Genomic DNA, 21,341 nt, shown 5'->3' with positions numbered 1-21,341 from the left:
TAGACAGCTAATTCCTTCAACCAAATTTCGGAGTGAGCATGGATCGGAGTATAAGCAGAGGGGGAGGTGAAATCTTTAACCACCCTGAAAATTTCCTTGCAAGAATGCTCCGCTTCATTTATTCTAGATTCCAGATAGGATTTTTTACCATCCCAAATTAATTTATGGTAGGCTCGAGTCAGCGTCTTAAATTTTTGCCTCTCAGAAAGATCATAGGATCGCCTCCATGCTCTTTCTGCTTTCTTAAGATCTTGTCGTGCTTTTTTTAGATGAGGGGTAAACCAAGGGGCAGATGTTCTCTTATCTGCAGAGTTTTGTTTCATGGCCGGAACCAAGCTCTCTAGACGGTCTGTGAACCAATTATGGAAGAGATCGCTGTACTCCTCTACATTGTCAGAGGTGGGACACGGGAAGTTAGTTAGAACATTTGATAGCATCTCTGTAGTAAGAAGATGGAAAGATTTAGAGAGATGCTTTAGCGACCCTACTGGTTTAGACCGTGATGGAACCATGACAGAGATGGAAAAAGTGATGAGAAAATGATCTGACCACAAAACTGGCATGGGAGGGTCAACACAGATAGGAGAAGTAGAAAAAATCTGGTCGAGCGTGTGGCCTATATAATATAAGGGAAGTCTGAAACCCCTGATCTGCGCAGATGAGCTGCGACCACCACCATCACTTTCGTGCACACCCGAAGGGTGCTGGTAAGGCCAAAGGGGACCATGGAGAATTGAAAGTGCTCGTGGCCTACAGTGAACCGTAGGTAACGCCAGTGGGCCGGCAGGATGGGGATGAAAATAAGCGTTCTGCAAGTCCAACGCTACCATCCAGTCTTGCGGGTCGAGACCTGAGCAAGCGTCAACATCTTGACGTCCCTGAGGTCCAAGATAGGACGCAGGCCCTTGTCCTTCTTGGGAACCAGAAAGTAGTGGGAGTAACAACCACGACCTACTTCTGGGACAGGAACGTGCATGATGGCTCCCTTGGCCAAGAGAGCCGTAACTTCCTGCTGGAGAAGGGCTAGATGATCCTCCAACATGCAGTAGTATCACGGTGGCATGGCTGGAGGGGAAGTCTCAAAGGGGAGGGTGTAGCCCCTTCGGACTATTTGCAAAACCCACCTGTCCGATGTGATGGTGCGCCAGTGGGGGAGGTGATGGCGAATCCTGCCGCCCACTGGCGTTTGATGGGCCTGAAAGACCGGACTAGGAGGGTTTGGAGGCTGCTGCAGAGGGGGAAGAGGGAGGGGGGGGGTGGGGGGGGGAGGAGTCGGAGTGGCCGGCCTGCTGGCCCCCGGAACCAAGCCTGTTGTTTCCACGTCCCTGGCCGTGCGAAGGTTGGGGATCTTGCTGCGGCCTGTGGCTCTGGGTGGGATGTAGCAGGGCACTCTTTCCGTAGCCACGAAAGGGGCAAAAAGCAGACTGCGCCGGACGGATGGAGAGGCCCAAGGACTTGGCCGTAGCCCGCGAGTCCTTGAAGCGCTCTAGGGCATGGTCTGCTTTGTCGCCAAAAAGGCGATGTCCATCAAGGTATTCTGGACATCCCCTGAAAAGCCAGTGGACCTCATCCAGGCGTAGCGACGAAGCGCTACCGGCGTTGAAATTGTCCTGCCCAGAGAGTCGGCGGTGTCCAGCCCCCAACGTATTGTAAACTTTGCTACATCTCTCCCGGCGGCAACAGCCTGGGAGAGCACAGCCTGGGCCTCCTCTGGACACTGAGGCAGCACTTGCGCCACCGTATCCCACACTGAGTGCGAATAACGGCCCAAGAGACATGCGGTGTTTACGGACCGCAGTCCTAAGCTAGCGGAAGAGAACATTTTCTTGCCAAGGTGGTCCAGCTTCTTGGATTCCCTTTCCAGTGGAGCAGTAGGGAAGGCGCTTTTGGAGGTGGAAGCTTGAACTACCAAGCTCTCAGGGGTGGGATGTTGGGAGAGGAAAGTGGGATTGCCCGGAGCCGGGCGGTGGCGTCGGGTAATCATCCTGTCCACAGTAGCCCCCGTATTGGCCCTGGACCTCGTGCCCAAAAGGACGTCTGTGAAAGCCTCAATAAACGGCAGCAAGGGCTCCAAAGAGCTCGCAGCCAGTTGAAGCACCTCTGTCAGGAGGTTAGTCCTGACCGCCACCGTAGGAAGCTCGAGGTTGAGAGCCTCGGCCGTCCTATGCGACACCACTGCGTATGAAGCTCCCTCCTCCGTAGCCACGGTAAGAGGAGACAACATGCTAAGGTCAGGAGAGGTGTCAAGACCACTGGCATCCATCCCCCAGTCCTGCTCAGTGTCTAACTGGTCAGTTAAAGGGTCACCTGATCCCTCCCAACTCTGCCGGAGACCAGTGTACCCTGATCCCCACCTCTCCCAGATGGCCGCCCTATCCCAGAAGTGACCCATCTGTCACAACTGTGAGATCTGGTTGGGGATAGGAGAGGGGTCTGCCGCTGACCCAATTGCGATTCGTCAACCACCACTGCAGATCTTTGTAGCTCATTCTGAGATCTGAACCACATTGGTGAGATTTCCCTGATGCTTTGCACACTAACTTAAAGTCCCACTGCAGAGCCCACATATGCCACCTGGCATGCTTTACTAACAGGATGCAGGAGGCCATGGGGCCCAACAGCCTCAGAATCTGTCTCATCAAAATCCAGGATAGAGGCAGAAACATCGGAATCATAACCTAAATATCCTGGACTCGCTGCTCGGGAGGATAAACTCAAAACTGCACTTTGTACAGACCAGCTTCGAAGAAAGGGAGCGACTGAGGAGGTGTCAGGTGTCAATTCGGCACGTTTATAGAGAACCCCAGAGAATGCAGGAGGGTCGCCATACTCTTAAGGTGAGAGATGACAGCCTGGGGTGAGGATGCCTTCAACAGCCAGTCACGGTTTCTGGCATTTCAGCGCCATAAGTTGCCAAGGTATGCTCAGACGTGAGTACCTTGCTCACTTTGCCACTGGATTCAAGCAAACCTGGAGACGGCTGAAATGCCAGAAAACGGTCCTAGGAAGCTTGTTTCCGGTCCAGGGAAGGCATGGCTTGGCAGTTCGGGCTGGACTGTTCGCATGCGGCACAGGGTCAGACTGATTTGCATATGGCTATGTCTGAACTGGGGTGGCAGAGTGGGCCAAAGAACGGTGATGGATCAAACCCAGATCTGTTGACTGGGTGTGAGTGTTTGATTGGTTCTTATGCTCCATCCATCACCACCCCCTTTTGAACCGCTTTGACCTACACTCAGGGCAGCTCCAGTTCAAGGACCTCGGCTGCCCTCTTAAGCACCATGGCATAAGATGCCCCCTCCTCCGTAGACACAGTTGGCAGAAAGAGCATGGCAGTATATGGAGAGGTATCCAGTCCACGGGCCTCACCAAGTTCCCCATACCAGCCCAACTGCTCTGCAGGGTCATCCTGGTGTTCCAGAGGGTCCATAGAACCCTCCCATTCCTCTCCCGAGCCTAACACGTCCACAGTGTTCAGGCGACAACATAGAACCCCAGGGTTCAATCGACGTTAAAATCAGCGTCAAGCAAAGTCGTTTCGACTCTGTCATTGGGGAGAAGGATGGGGCTGGCACCGGCTTCTGGTCCGATGCCGGGGAAGGTTGCGTTGTCACGACAAGTGTTAACCCAGTTCTAAGATTGGATCTCCGAGACCCCACCGGAGCTGTGGCTGGAGCGGACGGCGTTGAATCCGACTGGGCCCCTTCCGACCCAGCGGGGCCTGAAGGCTCACCAGAGTTGTCGGCCGCTGAAAATAGACAGCGCACGGCCTCGTAGAACTCTTTAACCTGAGCGGGGGTAGCTTTGGCACCTGGAAAAGGAGGGTGGTGCAAAGTCGACCCGGCTCCGTTGAAACATGCCTAGAGCTTCTGTGCTCCTTACCTCCTTCGTCAACGGATGACCGTCGAGTTGAAGATGAAGTCCGCTTGGACTGCTTCTTGTGCTTCTTCCCAGTGTGTCCCAACAACCTTGAGTGGGATTTAGAGGACTTTGGGCTTGAGCGCAGTCCCGTAACCTCCTCTTCCTTGATCGGACTGGAACCTCCGCATAGTCGTGCTTGACGGTGTCGGCTGTCGGGCTGCAAGGACCTTCACAGCCCGCTCCGATAAGGTCCTAGGAGCCATGGCCCGACAGTCCGAGCACGACTTCGGATCGTGGTCGCACTCGAGACACCAGAGGCAGACGAGGTGAGGATCGTGACGGACATCATGCGGGGACAGGCCTGCCCGGCTTAAACCCTGTTTTCCTCGAAGACATCCTTGTACATGATGGATAAAATCTGTAAGTTGAGAAAAAGCCTGTCAAAAAGCGACAGAGGGGTAGCTCTTTCCAGATCGGCGCTTAACTGGCGCAGAAAGAAAAGAACTGACGTCCGCGGGGCTGGGCAGCACCTATATAGGTACCGTGTTGTTATAACCAGCACTAATGACGTCACACGGAGCCAAATGGAGCCTCTCGACAGCACGCGCAAGCAGTATTGCTCAGCAAAAGATACCGGATCCAGCCTGACGGCTGGAAAATTCTAAGGTAAGGAATCTGCAGCTAGAAGTCTCTATTAGATAGCAATGTTTTTGCACAAACAACCAGGTTACTGTGGAAACAGGCGGTCAAGCAGTCACTGTGTTTACATCTGCAGAGGCATGGTTTAGACACAAATCTCAGGCAAGGCATTAACATGATTCTAAAGTTACAATCCATGTTACTAGGAAGAACTGAGGTCAACCATCCTCCACTTGTCTGTTCATGCGTGGAAGGACTAATGTCTTTTGGTCAGTTTTCTGCTACGCAAGTACCATATACATACACCGATACATTGATACCAAGACACCAACACATTGGCTGAACTACATCCAAGTATCTTGGCATTTTAATCCACTGTATGGATTTACCACCTCCATAAGTACACACCATCTCCTTTGTCTTTAAACCTTCTTACTTAGAAAGTTGAATTTAACTATAAGGTCTGCCGAAAGCAAGAGGAGACATTTAGGATAGTAATAGGAGTTCTCAAATCAGTGCCAAGTTTGAGAACGTGGAAATAAAAAAGGTAGTACCTTTGAGCAGTGTAGAACTAAATCTCTGCAATGAACCCACATCCTACGCAGCACAATATCTGTACACAGACCAGCACAGTGTGGCACTAGTCAGCAGGGTTAACAAATGTGACAGAATCTTCACATATGCACACTGGTTTCTGGTTTCAGTAGAACCTGGACACATATGCTAATATGTTGAGTAGGAGTTTCGGTATGCAAAGAAGCTGATAATACTCACCCAACAGTGTTTTGGGATTAGTTAGGCCAAGCTGTACCACTGGATTGTCAAGGATGGCCTGAAATAAGGGGCTGGAGGTATCAATTCCTTTGTCCAAATCTTCTGCGGAGGGCTTTCGGTCACCTAGCAGCCATTCACACTACAAAAGGAAACAAGCACACTGACACTTACGAGAGTCCCTCAAACATACTAGAAACGTCAAGGGCTTTACAATTAGTATTAATGCACTTTAGTGAAAGAAATATATACAAATAAGTATTTTGAAACACCTGAATGCTGTAGTCACCCACATCACAACTGATGGCGCTCAGGTCACTCAAATCTATTGTCTAATCCAGTTAAAATAAAAAATGCCTATCTTATCTATCCAGGAATATCACAGGTGAAATAAAGGGTGGGGGTCGGCCAGGAGACCTATTCTGAAAAGAAGGGGAATCTAACATAGAAGTAAAGGTTAGTTTGAGGCCTTACAATGAGGTCAAGTCCATCTCTTTAGATTCATTTTGCAGTTTCTGTTCCTGCTCCAAGTTACCAGAATTACCTCAAGGCTTGGAAGAAAATAATGCTCATCTTTCGAGTACTGTTCTCTTAAGCTTCAGGTAAAGAGTTTTTGAAATATTTTTGGGACTGCCTCCAACCTGGGGCAAGTGTACTCGGGACAGATTTGTGGTTTATAAAAATTGCAACCCGTAAAAGGGTTTCTTTCATATCTTTAAGCAGTGCTGAAATGAACACATTTTATTGTCTGAATGGGGAGAGCGGAACTCCGTCTCCTCGCTTGTAAGACCATTTGGCTTTGTCAATATGTTTTAGTCATGTTTCATGGCTGCTGTTCAGCATGTTTAAAAAGATGTGGTAATGCCATGCCATTTTGCAGGCCTTACCTGGGAGTTCAACCTGCAAGTGTGCTCCTACAAAAGGACAGTTTTTTTTCAGATCCTAGTTTATTAGGTAAATAAAAATATGTATTTAATCTTTTTGAAAAAATGTATACAGCACGAGCGAGTTTGTTGGAAGGCAGGAGGGAAGCAGCAGAGTGGGCGGGGGAGAAGCAACATGACAGAGGGAACACCGGTGAAAGATAGCAACTTGACTTGTGGGGAAAGAAAAGCACATGGGTGAGGGGGAAACAGACGCCAGCCAATCAAAGAGATGGTAAAGAGGCTACGCTCCATAGAAGGAACAAAAGCAAGATTAACTGGCTGTAAATAGAAAGCAAGCAGATAAATGTGACAGTGAAGACAATCCCAGAGTAACCAATGGGTAGGCTCCAAGCACCTGTATGTTCTTGGGAAGGCATGACTATGTCTTTAGCAATAAACCTGGAAGGAAAAACCTAAAAACAGACCATATGCCTGAGCCACAAGGCAACCATTCGGTTTTCATACCGAATGGATCGCTATTGGTTTAAAAAGGTTATGCATGTGTGCTTCAGACATTTGCATTTCAAGTAGTATTTTCATTGAATTAACATGGACATTATTTTAAAAGAGTCGATTATATTTTCCCCAAGAAGTCTGTTAACCGATAATGGAGCTAAAGGTTCAGCAACACTGTTTTGAAGCCTCACACATTTTACACTCACATTATTTGCATGCTCCTGCCATCTAGTGGTTAAATCCAAATAGGCCTGAATTCAATGGGCATCAAGAGAACTAACCAGGACAGCTGGAATTCACCTATCAGCAAGGAACCCAAAGCAGCCCTGGAAAATTTGGTCAGACCAGCCATCGTACGGTGTGCAGCGAGTGAGCCTAACAACCACAAAGGGTGAGTGACAGGCTGCCCTCTCCACCCCCACCCCCTCAAAGAAAGAACATTTGGGGGAAATGGTGCTTTCTACAACACATTTGTCATTATATATTCAATTGTATTAGCTTTTAAAACATAGTAAATGATGACCTTACTGTCAATCTTTGTTGGGGCCATTAATGATTCCCTCACTATCATCCTCCAACAGTGCCTCTCATCTCTCCACAGACCCTCCCTCTGATGTATTTTATTTGCTATATAGCACCTCTCAAAACAGTGTAGGGTGTCGGAACACTTTACATCTCACCCACATACAGAGACAACTAATCATACGTGTGTAAATCAGTGTATACAAAATATTACCCAAGGCAAAGGAGACTACAAGATGTAAAATTCACATGCCATGCATACTGGTAGGCACTTTTTAAGAGTGCTTGGTCTGAAAAAGCACAAACTCAGGATTTAGAACATAACAGTGCTTATGGTTGACTTTAATAATAAGAATATATTTCTACCCAAACAAATCTGTTTAGCAACATGAGGATAATGAAACAATGGGGAAAAACGTGACTTTCTAACTTATACCATGCAGCTTTTTGATGGCAGTTCATAGCTCACTGTGCTAGATCACATTTATAACTTATGAACTGCACAGTAAAAAATACAATCTCTGTGACTGTTAGAAATGGGGTTTCTGGTTGTCTAGGTTATGCACCTAAGCCAGGCAGAACCCACCACTCTAGTCAGAGTAAGGGAGTTACACATGCAGGATAACCCCTGCTCACCCCTTTTGTAGCTTGGCATGAGCAGCCAGGCTCATCCCAGAGGCAATGTGTAAAGTGTTTGCGCAACTCACACCAGTGACACAATAAATACACCACAAAACAAACTCCACACAATATTATACAAATACTTTTCTGTATTGCATATAAACATAAAACCAAAATAACATGAACCAATAGCTACTTTGCCCAAAGTCCAATGGCCAAAATACGACGGTTAGTGCAATAAGATACAGACTTCTATGTTGCACACGTCATGAAAATATCATCCCTGCGCGTACAAGGCAAATCCTGAAGAAATTCTTGTTATCCTGACAATGCAAGGTGAACAAGTTACTTACCTTCGGTAACGATATATCTGTAAGAGACAGATTAGTTATAGACTCCTTACCTTTAGAATTACCCCCAGGCGTCAGACTGGATCCAGACAATTTTTTCATCAGCAGTACCCCTGCGACTCGAAAGGTGGTGTCGGTCAGCTCCACGTTAGTCGTTGGTGTCGTGGTCGCCGGGATGATGTTGTGGTAGCTACTTAGACTATGCCCTCGCGTGCGGACGTCAGTTCTTTTACATGACATTCCACGCCAGAAGCGCAGAGCCATGCAAGGCACTGACCGCTGGTGCACAAAACTAGGGCCATGAAAGGGATTCCCTGACCCTAGAAGTCAGTTTGCAGAACGGAGAGGATGGGTGAGATGGTAAGGAATCTATAACTAAACTATGTCTCTTACAGATAGAAAGAGACAATTAGTTATAGACTTCTTACCTTTAGAATAGATACCCCAGCAATACCAACCTAGGAGGTGGGTCTGCGAACCAAGTTCACACCAGAAAGTCCTGGAGAAGAGAACAGCCAAAGAAGCCGTCTCTCCGGACTAGGCTGTCCAGGGAGTAGTGTCTTGTGAACGTGTGCAGAGATGCCCATGTAGCTGCCTGACAGATGTCATTAAGGGGTTCTCCCTGTCCCAAAGCAGTGATAGCTGCCGTCGCCCTGGTGGAATGGGCGAGCAATCCCATTGGAGGGTCCTTCTTTGCCAAAGAGTGGCAAGCTTTAATGCACAAAACAACCCACCTAGAGATGGTCTGTTTGTGCACGGCCCGACCTTTTTTGGCGCCCAAGTAGCCAACAAAGCGCTGGTCATCCATCCGGATTTGCTTGCTGCGATCCAAATAAAAGGAAAGCGCACGTTTTGGATCCAGACCATGGAACCGCTCTTCCTCCTTAGAAGGATGCGGAGGCGGAAAGAAGGTGGGTAAAGTGATGGTTTGACCAAAGTGGAAAGAAGTAACCACTTTAGGAAACAAGCATTCGCAATGCAATAGGTCTCGCATTTACGCGAGTTTAAGCTATTGTCATTGTAAATGACAATGCCTTTTATTTATGTTTTAAAAACAAAAAACAAAAATAAAAGGCATTGTTATTTGCAATGTCAATAGCTCAAACTCGCGTAAATGCAAGACCTATTGCATTGCAAATGCTTGTTAATTATGTTTTTATTTTTCTTGAAGGTATACATTTTTCCATAATTGTCAGACTTAACAAAATCTTTGCTCCCAAGAGACGTTGCGTGCGAGAGTTCAGGTGCTGTGAAAGTGGCTAGTGAGAGCGGGCGACAGAGTTGCGAAAGTACTGAATGTAAGATAGTACAATTGTTGTGAGCGTGTTAAGTGCGAGAAAGTGTAGGTGTTGTGGAGTGATGGTGTGGGGAGAGTGCTGGGTGCCAGAGCGCTCGGATGCTGTGAAAGTGTTGGAGGCCCAGAAGTGCTTTACTCGTGGTTTGAGAGACCCGGTGTGACAGGGCTGGGACTGAGTGCTCGGCACACCATGAAACACATGCAGCGCACACTCCGGTTGTCTCTCACCGGCACCACCCCTGCCAGACCATGTTGGTGTGCGAGTGCACCTTTGATTGTGTACTTGTGATTGTTCTGGGAGGTTTAGTTAGACCTCTTTACCCCAGCACACACATACACACGTACAATTCTTCATCCAGCCAGCTCGGGAAGAAGGCTGGAATTCAGTATTTACTACAAAGAGAGACGGATGTGCATAGAGATCAGCGTGGGGTGAGGGGTCGATGGACACGGGTGTCCTACGCGCACTTTAGTCATCAGTGGCTGTGCCTGCTACTTCTTCAACCTGGAACTGAAGGGGGAGAGGTACGGGGGGGGGGGGGGACGGAGAGCATCCTAGGACACGAAGCAAGTGCTGGAAGGGCACAGATAGAATGTGTGTGAAAGAGGAGACAGAACGGAAGAGAGAAAGGAATAAGACGGAACAGAGGAACAGAGAGTGTAAGAGAAAGGATGGTGACAAAAGAGGAAGACAGACATACAGAGAGCGATAGAAAGTCAGAAGGTGAGAGTGAACAAGAGGCCGAAAAGTGAGCGAGGTTCAGTCACATGAAAGACAGAACAAATGCTAAAAGAGATTAAAAGAGAAATTGGCAAATAAAAGAGACCAAATGAGATACAGAAGGAGGTAGAGGGAACAGAGAGAACAAGCAGCCACAAAAGTGTACGCGACCTCCATCTGTTTCCAATTAACGCGACCGCGAGACAGCAAATGTAAACAAGCACGGGCATGATAATTGGAAACAGATGGCGCAGCTGCTCGCTCCCGCAAGGTAAACGCCATACATGCACGAGTGCTCATTGGAAACAGTGCAGTATATGCACGAGTTTCCAAAAAAGTCCTGAGTGATTCCAAGAAGTCATCTCCTAAGCAGCGCTTGCGCGTTGCCTGGGCGAGACCTATAAAGAGGGTTGAGTTTGAAGGACCACCTTGTCCGGATGAACCTCCGGAAACTGAGGTTTTGAAGAAAGAGCCTGGAGCTCACTCACTCTGCGAGCAGAAGTGATGGCAACCAGAAAGGCAGTCTTTAAAGTGAGAAGTCTGAGAGGACATTTATGTAGCTGGTCAAAGGTAGCGCACGTAAGATAAGTAAGAACCAAGTCCAAGTCACACTGAGGCATTACGAAGGGAACAGGAGGAAAAAGAGGAGTAATGCCCTTAAGAAAATTATTTACAACAGGGGACTTGAAAAGAGCAGGCTGCAGGAAGCCTAAGAAAAGCTGAAATGGCTGAGAGATACCCCTTAAGTGTGCCCAGAGCAGAGCCCTGCTGGGCCAAAGAAAGGATGAACAAGAGAACCTCGGAGAGGAGATCCACAGCCTTTGCTGCGCACCATGCCACAAATTTGTTCCATCTGCAGGCGTATACCATCTTAGTGGCGGGATGCCAGGCTGCCAAGATAACATCACAGACTTCAGGAGAAAGGTCGAAGGCTGTCAATTGTCACCGCTCAATATCCACGCAAGGAGGTGGAGGCTGGACAGGTTCGGGTGGAGGACTGTCCCCTGATGCTGCAACAAAAGATCCTCCGGAAGAGGCAGTCTGATCGGAGGATTGATGGCCATGTGACACAGCTCGGGATACCACTCTTCATGCCCAATCGGGAGCCACAAGAATGACTTGGGCCCGGTCGCGCTTGATCTTCTTCAGCACTCTGGGCAGACGTGGTATAGGCGGAAAGGAGTATAGAAGACCGCAACTCCACTTGCGACAAGTGTCGCCTAGCGAGTGCCGCCTTGAAAATTCCATCGCGAAGAATTGCTGACATTGTGCATTCTCTTCAGTGGTGAATAGATCTAACCAAGGCTCTCCTCACTGCCAAAAGAGACCTTGCACCACCTCCAAGTGAAGATGCTATTCGTGATCAATCATGCATCTGCGGCTGAGTTCGTCCGCCCTGGTGTTCATTGAACCTGCCAGGTGTTGAACCACCAGGGATATGCCCTGATGTTCCAGCCATGCCCAGAGACGGCGGGCCTCTTGACAGAGTCCACGACCCCACCCTGTTTGTTGCGGTACCACATAGTGGCGGTGTTGTCCGCGAACACCTGCACTAATCTTTCTCGGACAGAAAGAAGGAATGCTTTCAGCGCAAGACGGATCGCCCGGAGATCTAGAAGGTTGATGTGGAGCCCAGACTTCGCCGGAGACCAGAGGCTTCTGATCTCCGCCTCTCCCATGTGGCCGCCTCACCCCAGAAGTGATGCATCCGTCACCACTGTGAAATCCGGTTGGGATGGGGAGAGGGATCTGCCGTTGACCCAATCCTGGTTCGTTAGCCACCACTGCAAATGACGTGCCGTGCCCTCCGAGATCGGAACACAATCGGACAGATTCCCCATATGTTGTGCTCACTGAGACTTCAGGTCACACTGCAGAGCCTGCATATGCCACCTGGCATGATCTACAAGCAGGATGCAGGAGGCCATGAGGCTCAGCAGCCTCAGGGTCATTCTGACTGAAACCCGAGATAGAGGCTGAAAGATCGGAATCATAGCCCGAATATCCCAGACTCAGGAGGACAAGCCCAAAACTGCATCATGTCCAGAACCGCTCTGATGAAAAGGAGCTTCTGAGAGGGAGTCAGGTGTGACTTTGGCACGTTGATAGTGAACCCCAGCAAATACAGGAGGTCCGCCGTAGTCTGGAGGTGGGAGACGACTGCCTGGGGCAAGCCCACCTTCAACAGCCAGTCGTCGAGATAGGGGAAGACTTGAACCCCTGATCATCCCAGGGGCGCTGGTAAGGACAAAGGGCAGCACGGTAAACTGAAAGTGCTTGTGGTCTACTGTGAACCGCAGGTAACGTCGGTGGGACGGCAGGACGAGAATGTGAAAGTAAGCATCCTGCAAGTCGCTACCATCCAGGAAGAGGAGGAGATGCCCGGGCCACCACTACGAGTGGTCGCGCACACAACCTCCGGAAGCAAAAGCAACCTACCTAAACGCCATGGAGAACAGGCACCCGAAGGCGACCACAACACTCTAGCAGAGCGTAAGCTATATGCCAGCCACCACTACCCCACACAGGGTACGTTAAGTCCCAAGATATGGGAACCCTCTTTAGAAGAACTTCCGCCGCAGAGGAAAAAACAGAAGAGCCACGAGGAAAGAAACACCCCCGCTGAAGGCTTGACAAGCAGCCCAAACAAAGCAGAAGACCCAATCTTAGAGCCAAGTCTGCGCAACAACTCCTGCAGAACCACACACAATCAACACAAGGGCCGTCCAGTAGCCAAAGTCCCAAGGAAGGACGTAAACGGCTAGAAAACACACTGCACAGTCAGAACAGCCGTCCTAAGATGGCACAGAATCAACCCAACTCAGAAGTCACTGAGGAGGGGACGGAGGAGGAGGAGGATAAGGCGGAGGAGGAGGACAGTGCCCTGCCAAGAGCCTTTGGATGGCGGTGTCGGCCAGGGCATGGAACAACAGGCTGTCATCAAACGGAAGGTCGATGAGTCGCTCCCTAATATTCTCAGGGAATACTCCGTCCCGAAGCCAAGCATAGCGACGGACAGCGACAGAGGAAGCCATGGCCCGACCCAGCACCTCCGAGATGTCCAGAGCGGAGCAGAGAATAAACGCCGCAAGCTACCGGCCATCCAACGCATGATGCCGCAAGTCCACCAGGCCAGTCTCCTGGGACGCTACAGATCCCCAGAGACTTCGCCTAGTCCCACAAAAAGGATGAGGCCCTAGCCAGCACACACAAGGTGTTAAGGGCCCGCAGGCCGCGCAGGTCGAGGCGAACATGTGGCGTCCCCAAGAGTCCAGCCAGCGGGCCTCTCGGGACGGCGGAGTCAACAGCGGCGGCAGGGAGGGAAAAGCAGTCAGCAAAAGAGGGCTGAGGAGTGAAGGGAAAGACACGCCGGGTCACGCTGCGCCGGGAGGTGCCGGTGCAGAAGATGCAGAGGCACCGTGTCCCCTGAGGCAGGACGCATTCAAGCCCCCGTCAGGGAAGAAAGGAGCGAACCTTCAAAGGGAAGTAGGAATTCCCTCCCACCAGAGCCCTGATGGAGGACCTTTAATAGATGGTCCGCCGGAAAGTGAGCCACCGGATCACCCATGCGTGAGCGAAGGTCGCACCCGCCTCCGTAAGGCCCGTGGCGGAGAAATCAGCTCCTCCATGGGCGACGGCTGCAAACTAAGGCGGCCGTCCCCGAGGCCAAGCGGGGAGGGCAAGGGCCAGACCTGGAAGTCAGAAGGAGCCGAAGAATGAGGGACCTGCTGCTCTTCCGACGAACACCTCTGCCATAGGAAGGGCGGGGATCCGCCCTTCGACGCCGGTGAAAAAGACCCCACACGGCGACCAGTCTCTGGGGAGGACGACACCAATATGCATGCCTCCGGAGAAGGAGCATCTGAAGACTAATCTGCAGTACGACACCTGCACGGAGCCGTAGAATCCGCTGCCTGAGGTAGGACATCGGCATCAGCCAGTGTCGTTAGACAAGGGACCGCCAAGTCACCCCGCACCGGGGACCGGAGTAGAGCTGGAGCCGCACCGGCCAACGGGGCGGTGCCGGAGTGACGCCGACCTGACCCTCGCAGAGGCAGCCACCTGCGCGGGGGTTCGAGACAGGCCTGGGGAGTGGCACGAAGCCCTCCGACAGCCGCGGCCCCGAATGAGGCGAAGATCGCTTGGCAACCTATGCGGCGGGGCCAGGGACAATTCAACCTCCAACTCTCCCTCCGACGAGGCAGCCACCTGAGTGGAGGGATGAGAGGGGCCCGGAGAGGGACGAGGGGTCTCCCCTCGGGCTCGACCCGGAGTGGGACAAGGAGGGTCCACCGACCTCCGTGGCTCCGCACGGTCCAGCTGCTGCCGGCGCCGCAGCGGCGTCACCTCGGCCTTAGACAGGACCACCCTGTCAAAGGACCGAGAGGGGCCCGGGGATGCAACCCTAGCCCCGGCGACCTCCAGCGACACCACAGGGACCCCTGTGGGAGTTTGCGGCGAGGCAGAGACGCCGTGGCCTGAAGGAGGTGCCCTAGAGGAGCCGCACCCAAACAGTACCACATCCTCCAAGCCTGGATCCGAACCAGTCGGCGCCGGGGACGGAGCCACCGGCGGCGCCGCAGAGGGCCCTGCGCAGAGCGAGGGATCTGCCGACGCCCCAGGAGGGGAAGGAGGAGGAGACGCCAGCGAGGCCTGCAAAGCCGCCACGTATGTGTCCATTTGGACTCTCGACACCCCAACACCGGGAAACAGTGGATAGGATGACACGCGGGGCCGCATCACCCACGGAGAGTCCACGCCCCTCGGAGGCTGGAAACCAGCTCCGGAGGACAAACTACGACACTTACCGACCGGGGAGCGGCGCTCACTTGACATCGGAGAAAGGAGAGGAGAGAACGACGACCATGGCAGAGTCTGAAGCCGTCCTTCGAAGCAGACCGAGGGGAGGACGTCGACCTGGAGAGACGCGCAGAGAGAAGTTTCATCAGGCACTCTCGCCGCGACAAGCTTCAACTGTTGGCACTGCGTACAGTCTGTGGTGCCGTGATCCTCCCCCAAACACCACATACAAATGAGGTGAGGGTCCGTCGCCGACATAAGATGCCCACAAGATGTGTAAGTCTTAAAGCCCGAAGGCATTCGCACACTGTTCCACAAAAAAATGGAAGAAAAAAGGGGGCCTAACAGGCCCGTAGCAAAGATCGGATACGCGTTGCACACGGAAAAGGAAAAAACTGACGTGGGCGCGCCGGGGCGGGTCTTATGGGACCTCGCTGACGTCACGTATGCCGCCTGGGCGGAGTCGCATGATGTTGCCCCGCCCCCGGTGCGCAGGGATACTGTGGCAAAAAAGTTTCCGGATCCAGTCTCACGCCTGGGGATATTTCTACGTGAAGGAATCTGCGGCTAGTAGTCTCTATCAGATAGAACATGCCACACAATAAAGGAACATGTCCTACCTTTTACCTACACAGCACCTGCCCACCTTAGGGTTGACCTACATGTAGTAAAAGGGGAGTTTCAGGAAGTGTCCTGATCTGACAAAGGACCTCGACGTCAATGTCATCTTTGGTGGAGGCGGTTCTTTCTGCATTCAAATCACTAAATAGCCTTTTTCCAGAAGCTCTTTTTATAGTTCTCAATCTCTTGGCCTGGGACTTGCTTCAAGTGGTTGATCTCTTGCGAAAAGGAAAGAAAACCGTGAGAAAAAGACTGCCTTCTGGTGACGTTGCTTCTGATTACACTACAGCCGTGCCAGCAACTTAGGCTGCCCGTAAACGAAACAGTGGACTACATGTGATGCAGTAATCATATGCAGGTGCTATGCTGTCCCCATACCTGCCAACTCACACGGTGAAACAGTGTGACACACTATATCGGCTCCCATCACACAGTCACCTGGTGAGGAGCGGATGTCACATGGTGGCATGGAAAACGAGCTGAAACCACTCTAAATAGTGTTTTTCCAGCTCATTTCCGAGGGCCTTTGAACTGCTAACGTTTATTAAGGGGTGTGAAAACACCCCAGGACATCGGCACCAGCCTTTGCAAGCTTTTTTTATTTTATTTTTGTGGCTTGGGCCAGGGGTGTGATTCAAAAATGCCTGGTATGTACTTCTCTGCACTAGGCCCTGCCACCTTCAAGGTCCCGCCCTCTCACGCTGTGGGATTGTTCTTCAAGTTGTCAGGTATGTGTCCCCCACCTCATGCAACTATATGGTTGTAAATTCAACAGCTGCTAGGAACAACAGTTCTCCTCAAAAACTGAAAACCACAGAGTACCGACTCTAGGACAAATGTCGATGGATTTCAAAGAAATTTAAACCAATAGAAATGGACTGAGATAGACTTCCAACCAGGGCACAAGCCGGGGGTACACCAGGTACACAGCGTCCACCCGCTATTTTCAGGGGGTGGACGCCGTCCACCCTGCCAAGAAGTAGGGCCCCACAGAATTATGTTGAACTTGTCCCGTGTAATTTTCAGATGCCGGGACATGTTCAGCAGCCCCTGTATGTTGTCTGCTTTCCATCCCAAGCAGCAACGTGCAGGCACTTACAGCTGGGCCAAAGAAAAAGGCCTAAGTTAAGGTGCCATCAGGCCTCCTTTTGATCGAATATGGTGACTGGAGGCGTCCTGGGACCTCATACTTAAAAGTAAATGCAACGAGGGGAAACAAAGGCACATAGCTTGTTATCTCTTCACAGGTACTTAAGACAGGCATGCTTTTTACTTTGTTCAGTCCCTGAATCTAAGCCCATGCACTGTAAGAATGTCAGATTTGTTGGTCTGTCCCAGTATTTACATAAATAATTTCAATAGCACGGTTTTATTTCTTTTATAGTGCTACACAACCCAATGCAGGGTGTCAGAGAGCTTTACGAAACATACACATTATACATAGACAATAAATCATGTTAAGTGTGTAAATCAAAGTACAACATGAGACAGGGTTACAAGGTGTAGGAGTCACATGTCCTTCGTAGCTCACTGTGATATATTAGAAGGATTACAATTCATGAACTGCAGGTTAACAAAATGATACGTGTTAAAAGCAGAAACTCACTTACCTATCTACGTAAAAAAATAATCGGTCAGCTGTATGTTACATGATGGACTCAGAAGGAGACACGTTAACTTACTATACTACTTGATTCAAAACTAGAACTTCACAAAACACAGATCTCGCCCACAAATGCGTTAACCTTCAGAGTTTTCTCACCACTACTATTCCCTGAGATTTACTGGGCACCTGTGCAGCAGATGCCTTAACTCAATCAAATATTTTAAAATGCAGACTTTGCAACCAATTAAGCAGAACAGATCTACTGACATACTCCTTGCTGCAAATATCTTCGTGGCAGAGTTTAAAAATGAAATGTATTAGTTGATGCCCAGATTTTGCGCCAGGACTGCGACACTTTTTTGGCACAACCCCAAATCAAAATCTAATTTGGTAAATCTCATAATGCGCTTAAATGTACTCATGGTATACTTGATAAACATATGTGTGAGGTTTTAATATCTGATGTCACTTCTTGTTAGGTCACTTCCAGTGATGTCACCTGCAATGTCACGCGTTGTGACATAATGCGCTATGATGGCACGTGTCATGCTTTCACTTGCATACTGCCTAACTTCGCTAGTCCCCCCGTCCTTTTTTTAGGCTTTCCGCCCTGCTTCCAGCTTATATCAACATGACTAATAACTAAAGAATAGGTGGCAAGAATATGCAAAGCACCAAGTGTATAACCGATCTGTGATTTAAAAAAGAACTAAGGCAAAACGTCAACAACAGCACAAAAACGAACGCAACAAACACTCACAGAAAACAGAGAAATTATGTCAATGCGTTAAGTAAGCCACAAAACAGATGACCGTGATGGGGAAAATGGGAAACTACAAATGAAGCTACCTTCCGGAGGGAGTGGGGGTGGTGGGGAGGGAGGGGGTGGTATCAATATAAAACTCATTAGGCCCTATGGTGTCCAAGTGCTACCCGGATAAACACGTTGGTAAGCTCTAGCTCCAAGCTGGAGAAATATCGATTGCATAATGTACACCAGTACTTACAGCTGAGTCCTGCTGGTTGCTGTTTACTCGCAATGCATCGATGACTTCTTTCTCATCAAATCCCATCTCCATAAGCGCAACAACGGCCTGCAGAGAACAAAAAGAAGCTTTGATTGTATGGCTCTGCTGTAGAGCACTCCTAGCATCCCCATGCACCAGAGTGCTGTAAGGCAGCACCACAAACAGGCCATTTACACAACTCTACCTTTAATAGTCATACAGTCTAAACAAGATATTCCAATTAAATGTATGATGGACACACGCTGGAAGAGCCCATGCCTATCTGTTTTTGCTGTGACTGGTAATCATTTTACCCAAGTGTGTTTGCACAGTGACTGCACATTCTACCACTAAGACTGTTGCGTCTTATCAGTGATTCCATAGGAGGAGAATAGCTCAAGTGTCAGTCTTGATGAGGCCTCAGTCAGATGCGTGCAGTCTGTGATGGAGCTCCCCTATCTGGAGCATGTACCCCTTTATTGTATAGCCTGAAAGGCGGCTCTGCTGGATAGATCAAAACCTTCAACTTCCAATTCACATGACTAATACTGCAGATCTGCGAAGACCAAGAACAAAGTTTGTGAAAGTGGAAATGCACTTCTGGTGCCTAAAAGCAAAAGTTTGTGGGATCTGTGGGATGCGAGGACTAACTACGCCTTTCCGTGGGGTGTCAACTGAGGCATTAGAGTGACACGTAAATGTCGGCTGCTCCAGGTAGTAGATGAGCTTTCTAAACCCGGAGCGGGGAGGCTGTGTAACTTACCGGGCAGATATGCTTCGAAAGTCCTCGGCATACAATTTGTGTCACAATAATCAACAATTGTTCAAAACGTTTGGGGGGGGGGGGGGGGGGGTGTATTAGAATCACTGATGCGTTAGATCAAACAATACAATTTCTTTGATAACAGAACCAGCACCTTTAAACATTCCAGGATTCCTTGTGCTCGAACACATCATTCATCCTCATACTTCCAAAATTTATAAAAACCTTTGGTAAGACACACACACACTCCCGAATACACAGTCAAATATTATTTCAATTCTATAAGGTTTCAACCACGTCAGTAGCTGGATATTCTTGCAAATGCACCATGTGCCATCAAATTGTATTTCAACTCCTCATGCTTCTGCCATAGTTCTCCCACAACCTTCTGCGCTAGAGCACCAAGACTTTTTTTTTTTAAGTTCTGGTACATAGAGCGGTAACTGTCTAACAGGCCCCAAAAATTCATTGAAGACAAAAATATATTTCTCTCAAGTGTGATTTGGCTCCACCCAAAAGGAGCACTATTCTACCTTCTACATTGTGCTTGCATTGCAAATCATGAGGGACTATTTCAAATACAATCAATCATCCACATTCAATCAACGTGTGCGTTCTGTACAAACAAAGATAATGTCTTAGATAATTTTTAATCGCCATAGTCTTATTTTATTATTGTCTTCAGGATCCAAGAGCAAGCCTGACATTTAGATTGCCACCTTAGCAGGGTGTTTCTTGGCAGGGCAGGATAGCTCTGCCTGAAGATGGCCAACGGATCCTCAGCAGTCTCATCTTCCACTAAAGCCATTTTTAGTCACGTGAACACTTACAGTCAAGTGTCACCTGTAGTGGCCTGCATGCTTGGTGGCCCTTCTGCTTCCAGCAGGTGCTCCTCAAACATCCAGCAGCATAGGCGATGTTAGCAAGGACATTGGAAGAGTTGCTGAGCGACTTCATATCGTACAGTAGTGCAGATCCCACATTCCTCATCGGCAGATCTTTCTCTGTACTCAACAGCACAGAGGCTTTCCTCTGAAGGGTGTAGTCCATCGTGCTCTTCTACAGCAGGTAGGGCACACTCTCTCTGCAAAGCAGGACAACAGAACTTGATGCAGAATGTGGGTTAGATTTATCCACAGTCTGATAGGAAGGCAGCAGTTATGCAAATCTAGACTACTGGATGCTAGACCACCTTAAATACACCCGGTTTCCTACCAATGGTCGCCGAGACATTCTGGAACAAAGTACTCTTCGAGATGCCCCCATGTTTATGGGGCGAGCTGGCCAATAAACTCTTACAACGTTTGAATCTTGGGAGCATCTCCAATTCCGGGGTGCAAGGACGGTGCATGATTAGTGCATACAGTGGCCATTGATAACAGAGGAGTCTGTTGGCTTGTTCCAACTAGTTCAGTGAAATGTGTATTGGTCCCAGCCATCAGGCCAGGAGGAGCTGGGCAATCCCAGTGGACTCAAATGGAATTGGCCATACATGTGTGCATAAGCCTCACACTAAGACACAGTATACACAGTACACATACACCATTCAAACGCGCTACACACTTATGGGTGTAAAGGATCCTGGTTGAGGGAGACTAGAAGAATTTTACATACCAGAGCCCAGTACTCATCTCCCAATGATGGCTACAGGGGGAAAAAAAAGCTTTAGCCTTCCCTACGGATCTCACTGCCAATAGTAGCCCCTCTTGTAAAGAGAGGCAGCACACTCTCTGAAAGCGGGGTGTGACTTTTGTGGCCCCGAACCTCAGAGCACTGCTCTGGGGTCGAAGGTCTTTAAAGAGGGAGAACCATTAATAGGCTCAAATAATTCTCAAGAGCATGGAGTGAAAAGTAAAATTTAGCAAAGCAACATGGGGCATGGTAGAATGGCTCTCCACAGCCATGCAGGGGACTTTCCGTCCTGACACTTCAAAGTACACGTTTAAGATGCTGTACACAAAACAACCCACTATTGAATAGATTATGAGCATACGGAGCTCAAAGTAGAGACATTACTAGAAATATGAGTCGTACTCGATGAAACGTCTATGTCACTTTCTGGTCACTACAAGGTGGCACAATGTTCTCATAAACAAAGGCTAACATATAAATCATGTACATATTCTGATCAAAATTCAGAAAATTTCAATGCTAATCATCCATTCATTGCTAAGGACTACTGGAAGAACGTCCTACTTTCAAGAGAAACAGCTACTGCAATGGGAATTCTGTGTTAGAGGAAAATAATGTAAGGAAACAAATGAAAATTGCTTTCATGCAATGAAGTTCTTGTAAAGTTCCATTAAATTTTAGCAAAATTCCTGGCAGACCCAGCCAGCTCTGGTCCTAGGTGCCAATGTGCCCTCCAAACCTTAAAAAA

The 21,341-nt window shown here is 49.3% G+C and overlaps 1 protein-coding gene across 1 annotated transcript in view; it reads right to left on the bottom strand.

Moving 5' to 3' along the window:
* UBAC1 (UBA domain containing 1) overlaps window positions 1-21,341 on the bottom strand; it is a 189,686-nt gene that overhangs the window by 16,286 nt on the left and 152,059 nt on the right. The window contains exons 8-9 of the mRNA XM_085613477.1: window positions 18,199-18,285; window positions 5,275-5,413 (exon numbers count right to left, since the gene is read on the bottom strand). Coding sequence (XP_085469603.1) covers window positions 5,275-5,413; window positions 18,199-18,285 — 226 coding nt within the window. The remainder of the gene's footprint in view (window positions 1-5,274; window positions 5,414-18,198; window positions 18,286-21,341) is intronic.

This window comes from Triturus cristatus, chromosome 1_2 (genome assembly GCF_964204655.1).
Source record: "Triturus cristatus chromosome 1_2, aTriCri1.1, whole genome shotgun sequence".
NCBI classification, from domain to species: domain Eukaryota; kingdom Metazoa; phylum Chordata; class Amphibia; order Caudata; family Salamandridae; genus Triturus; species Triturus cristatus.
This window is presented reverse-complemented; position numbering and strand designations above follow the sequence as displayed.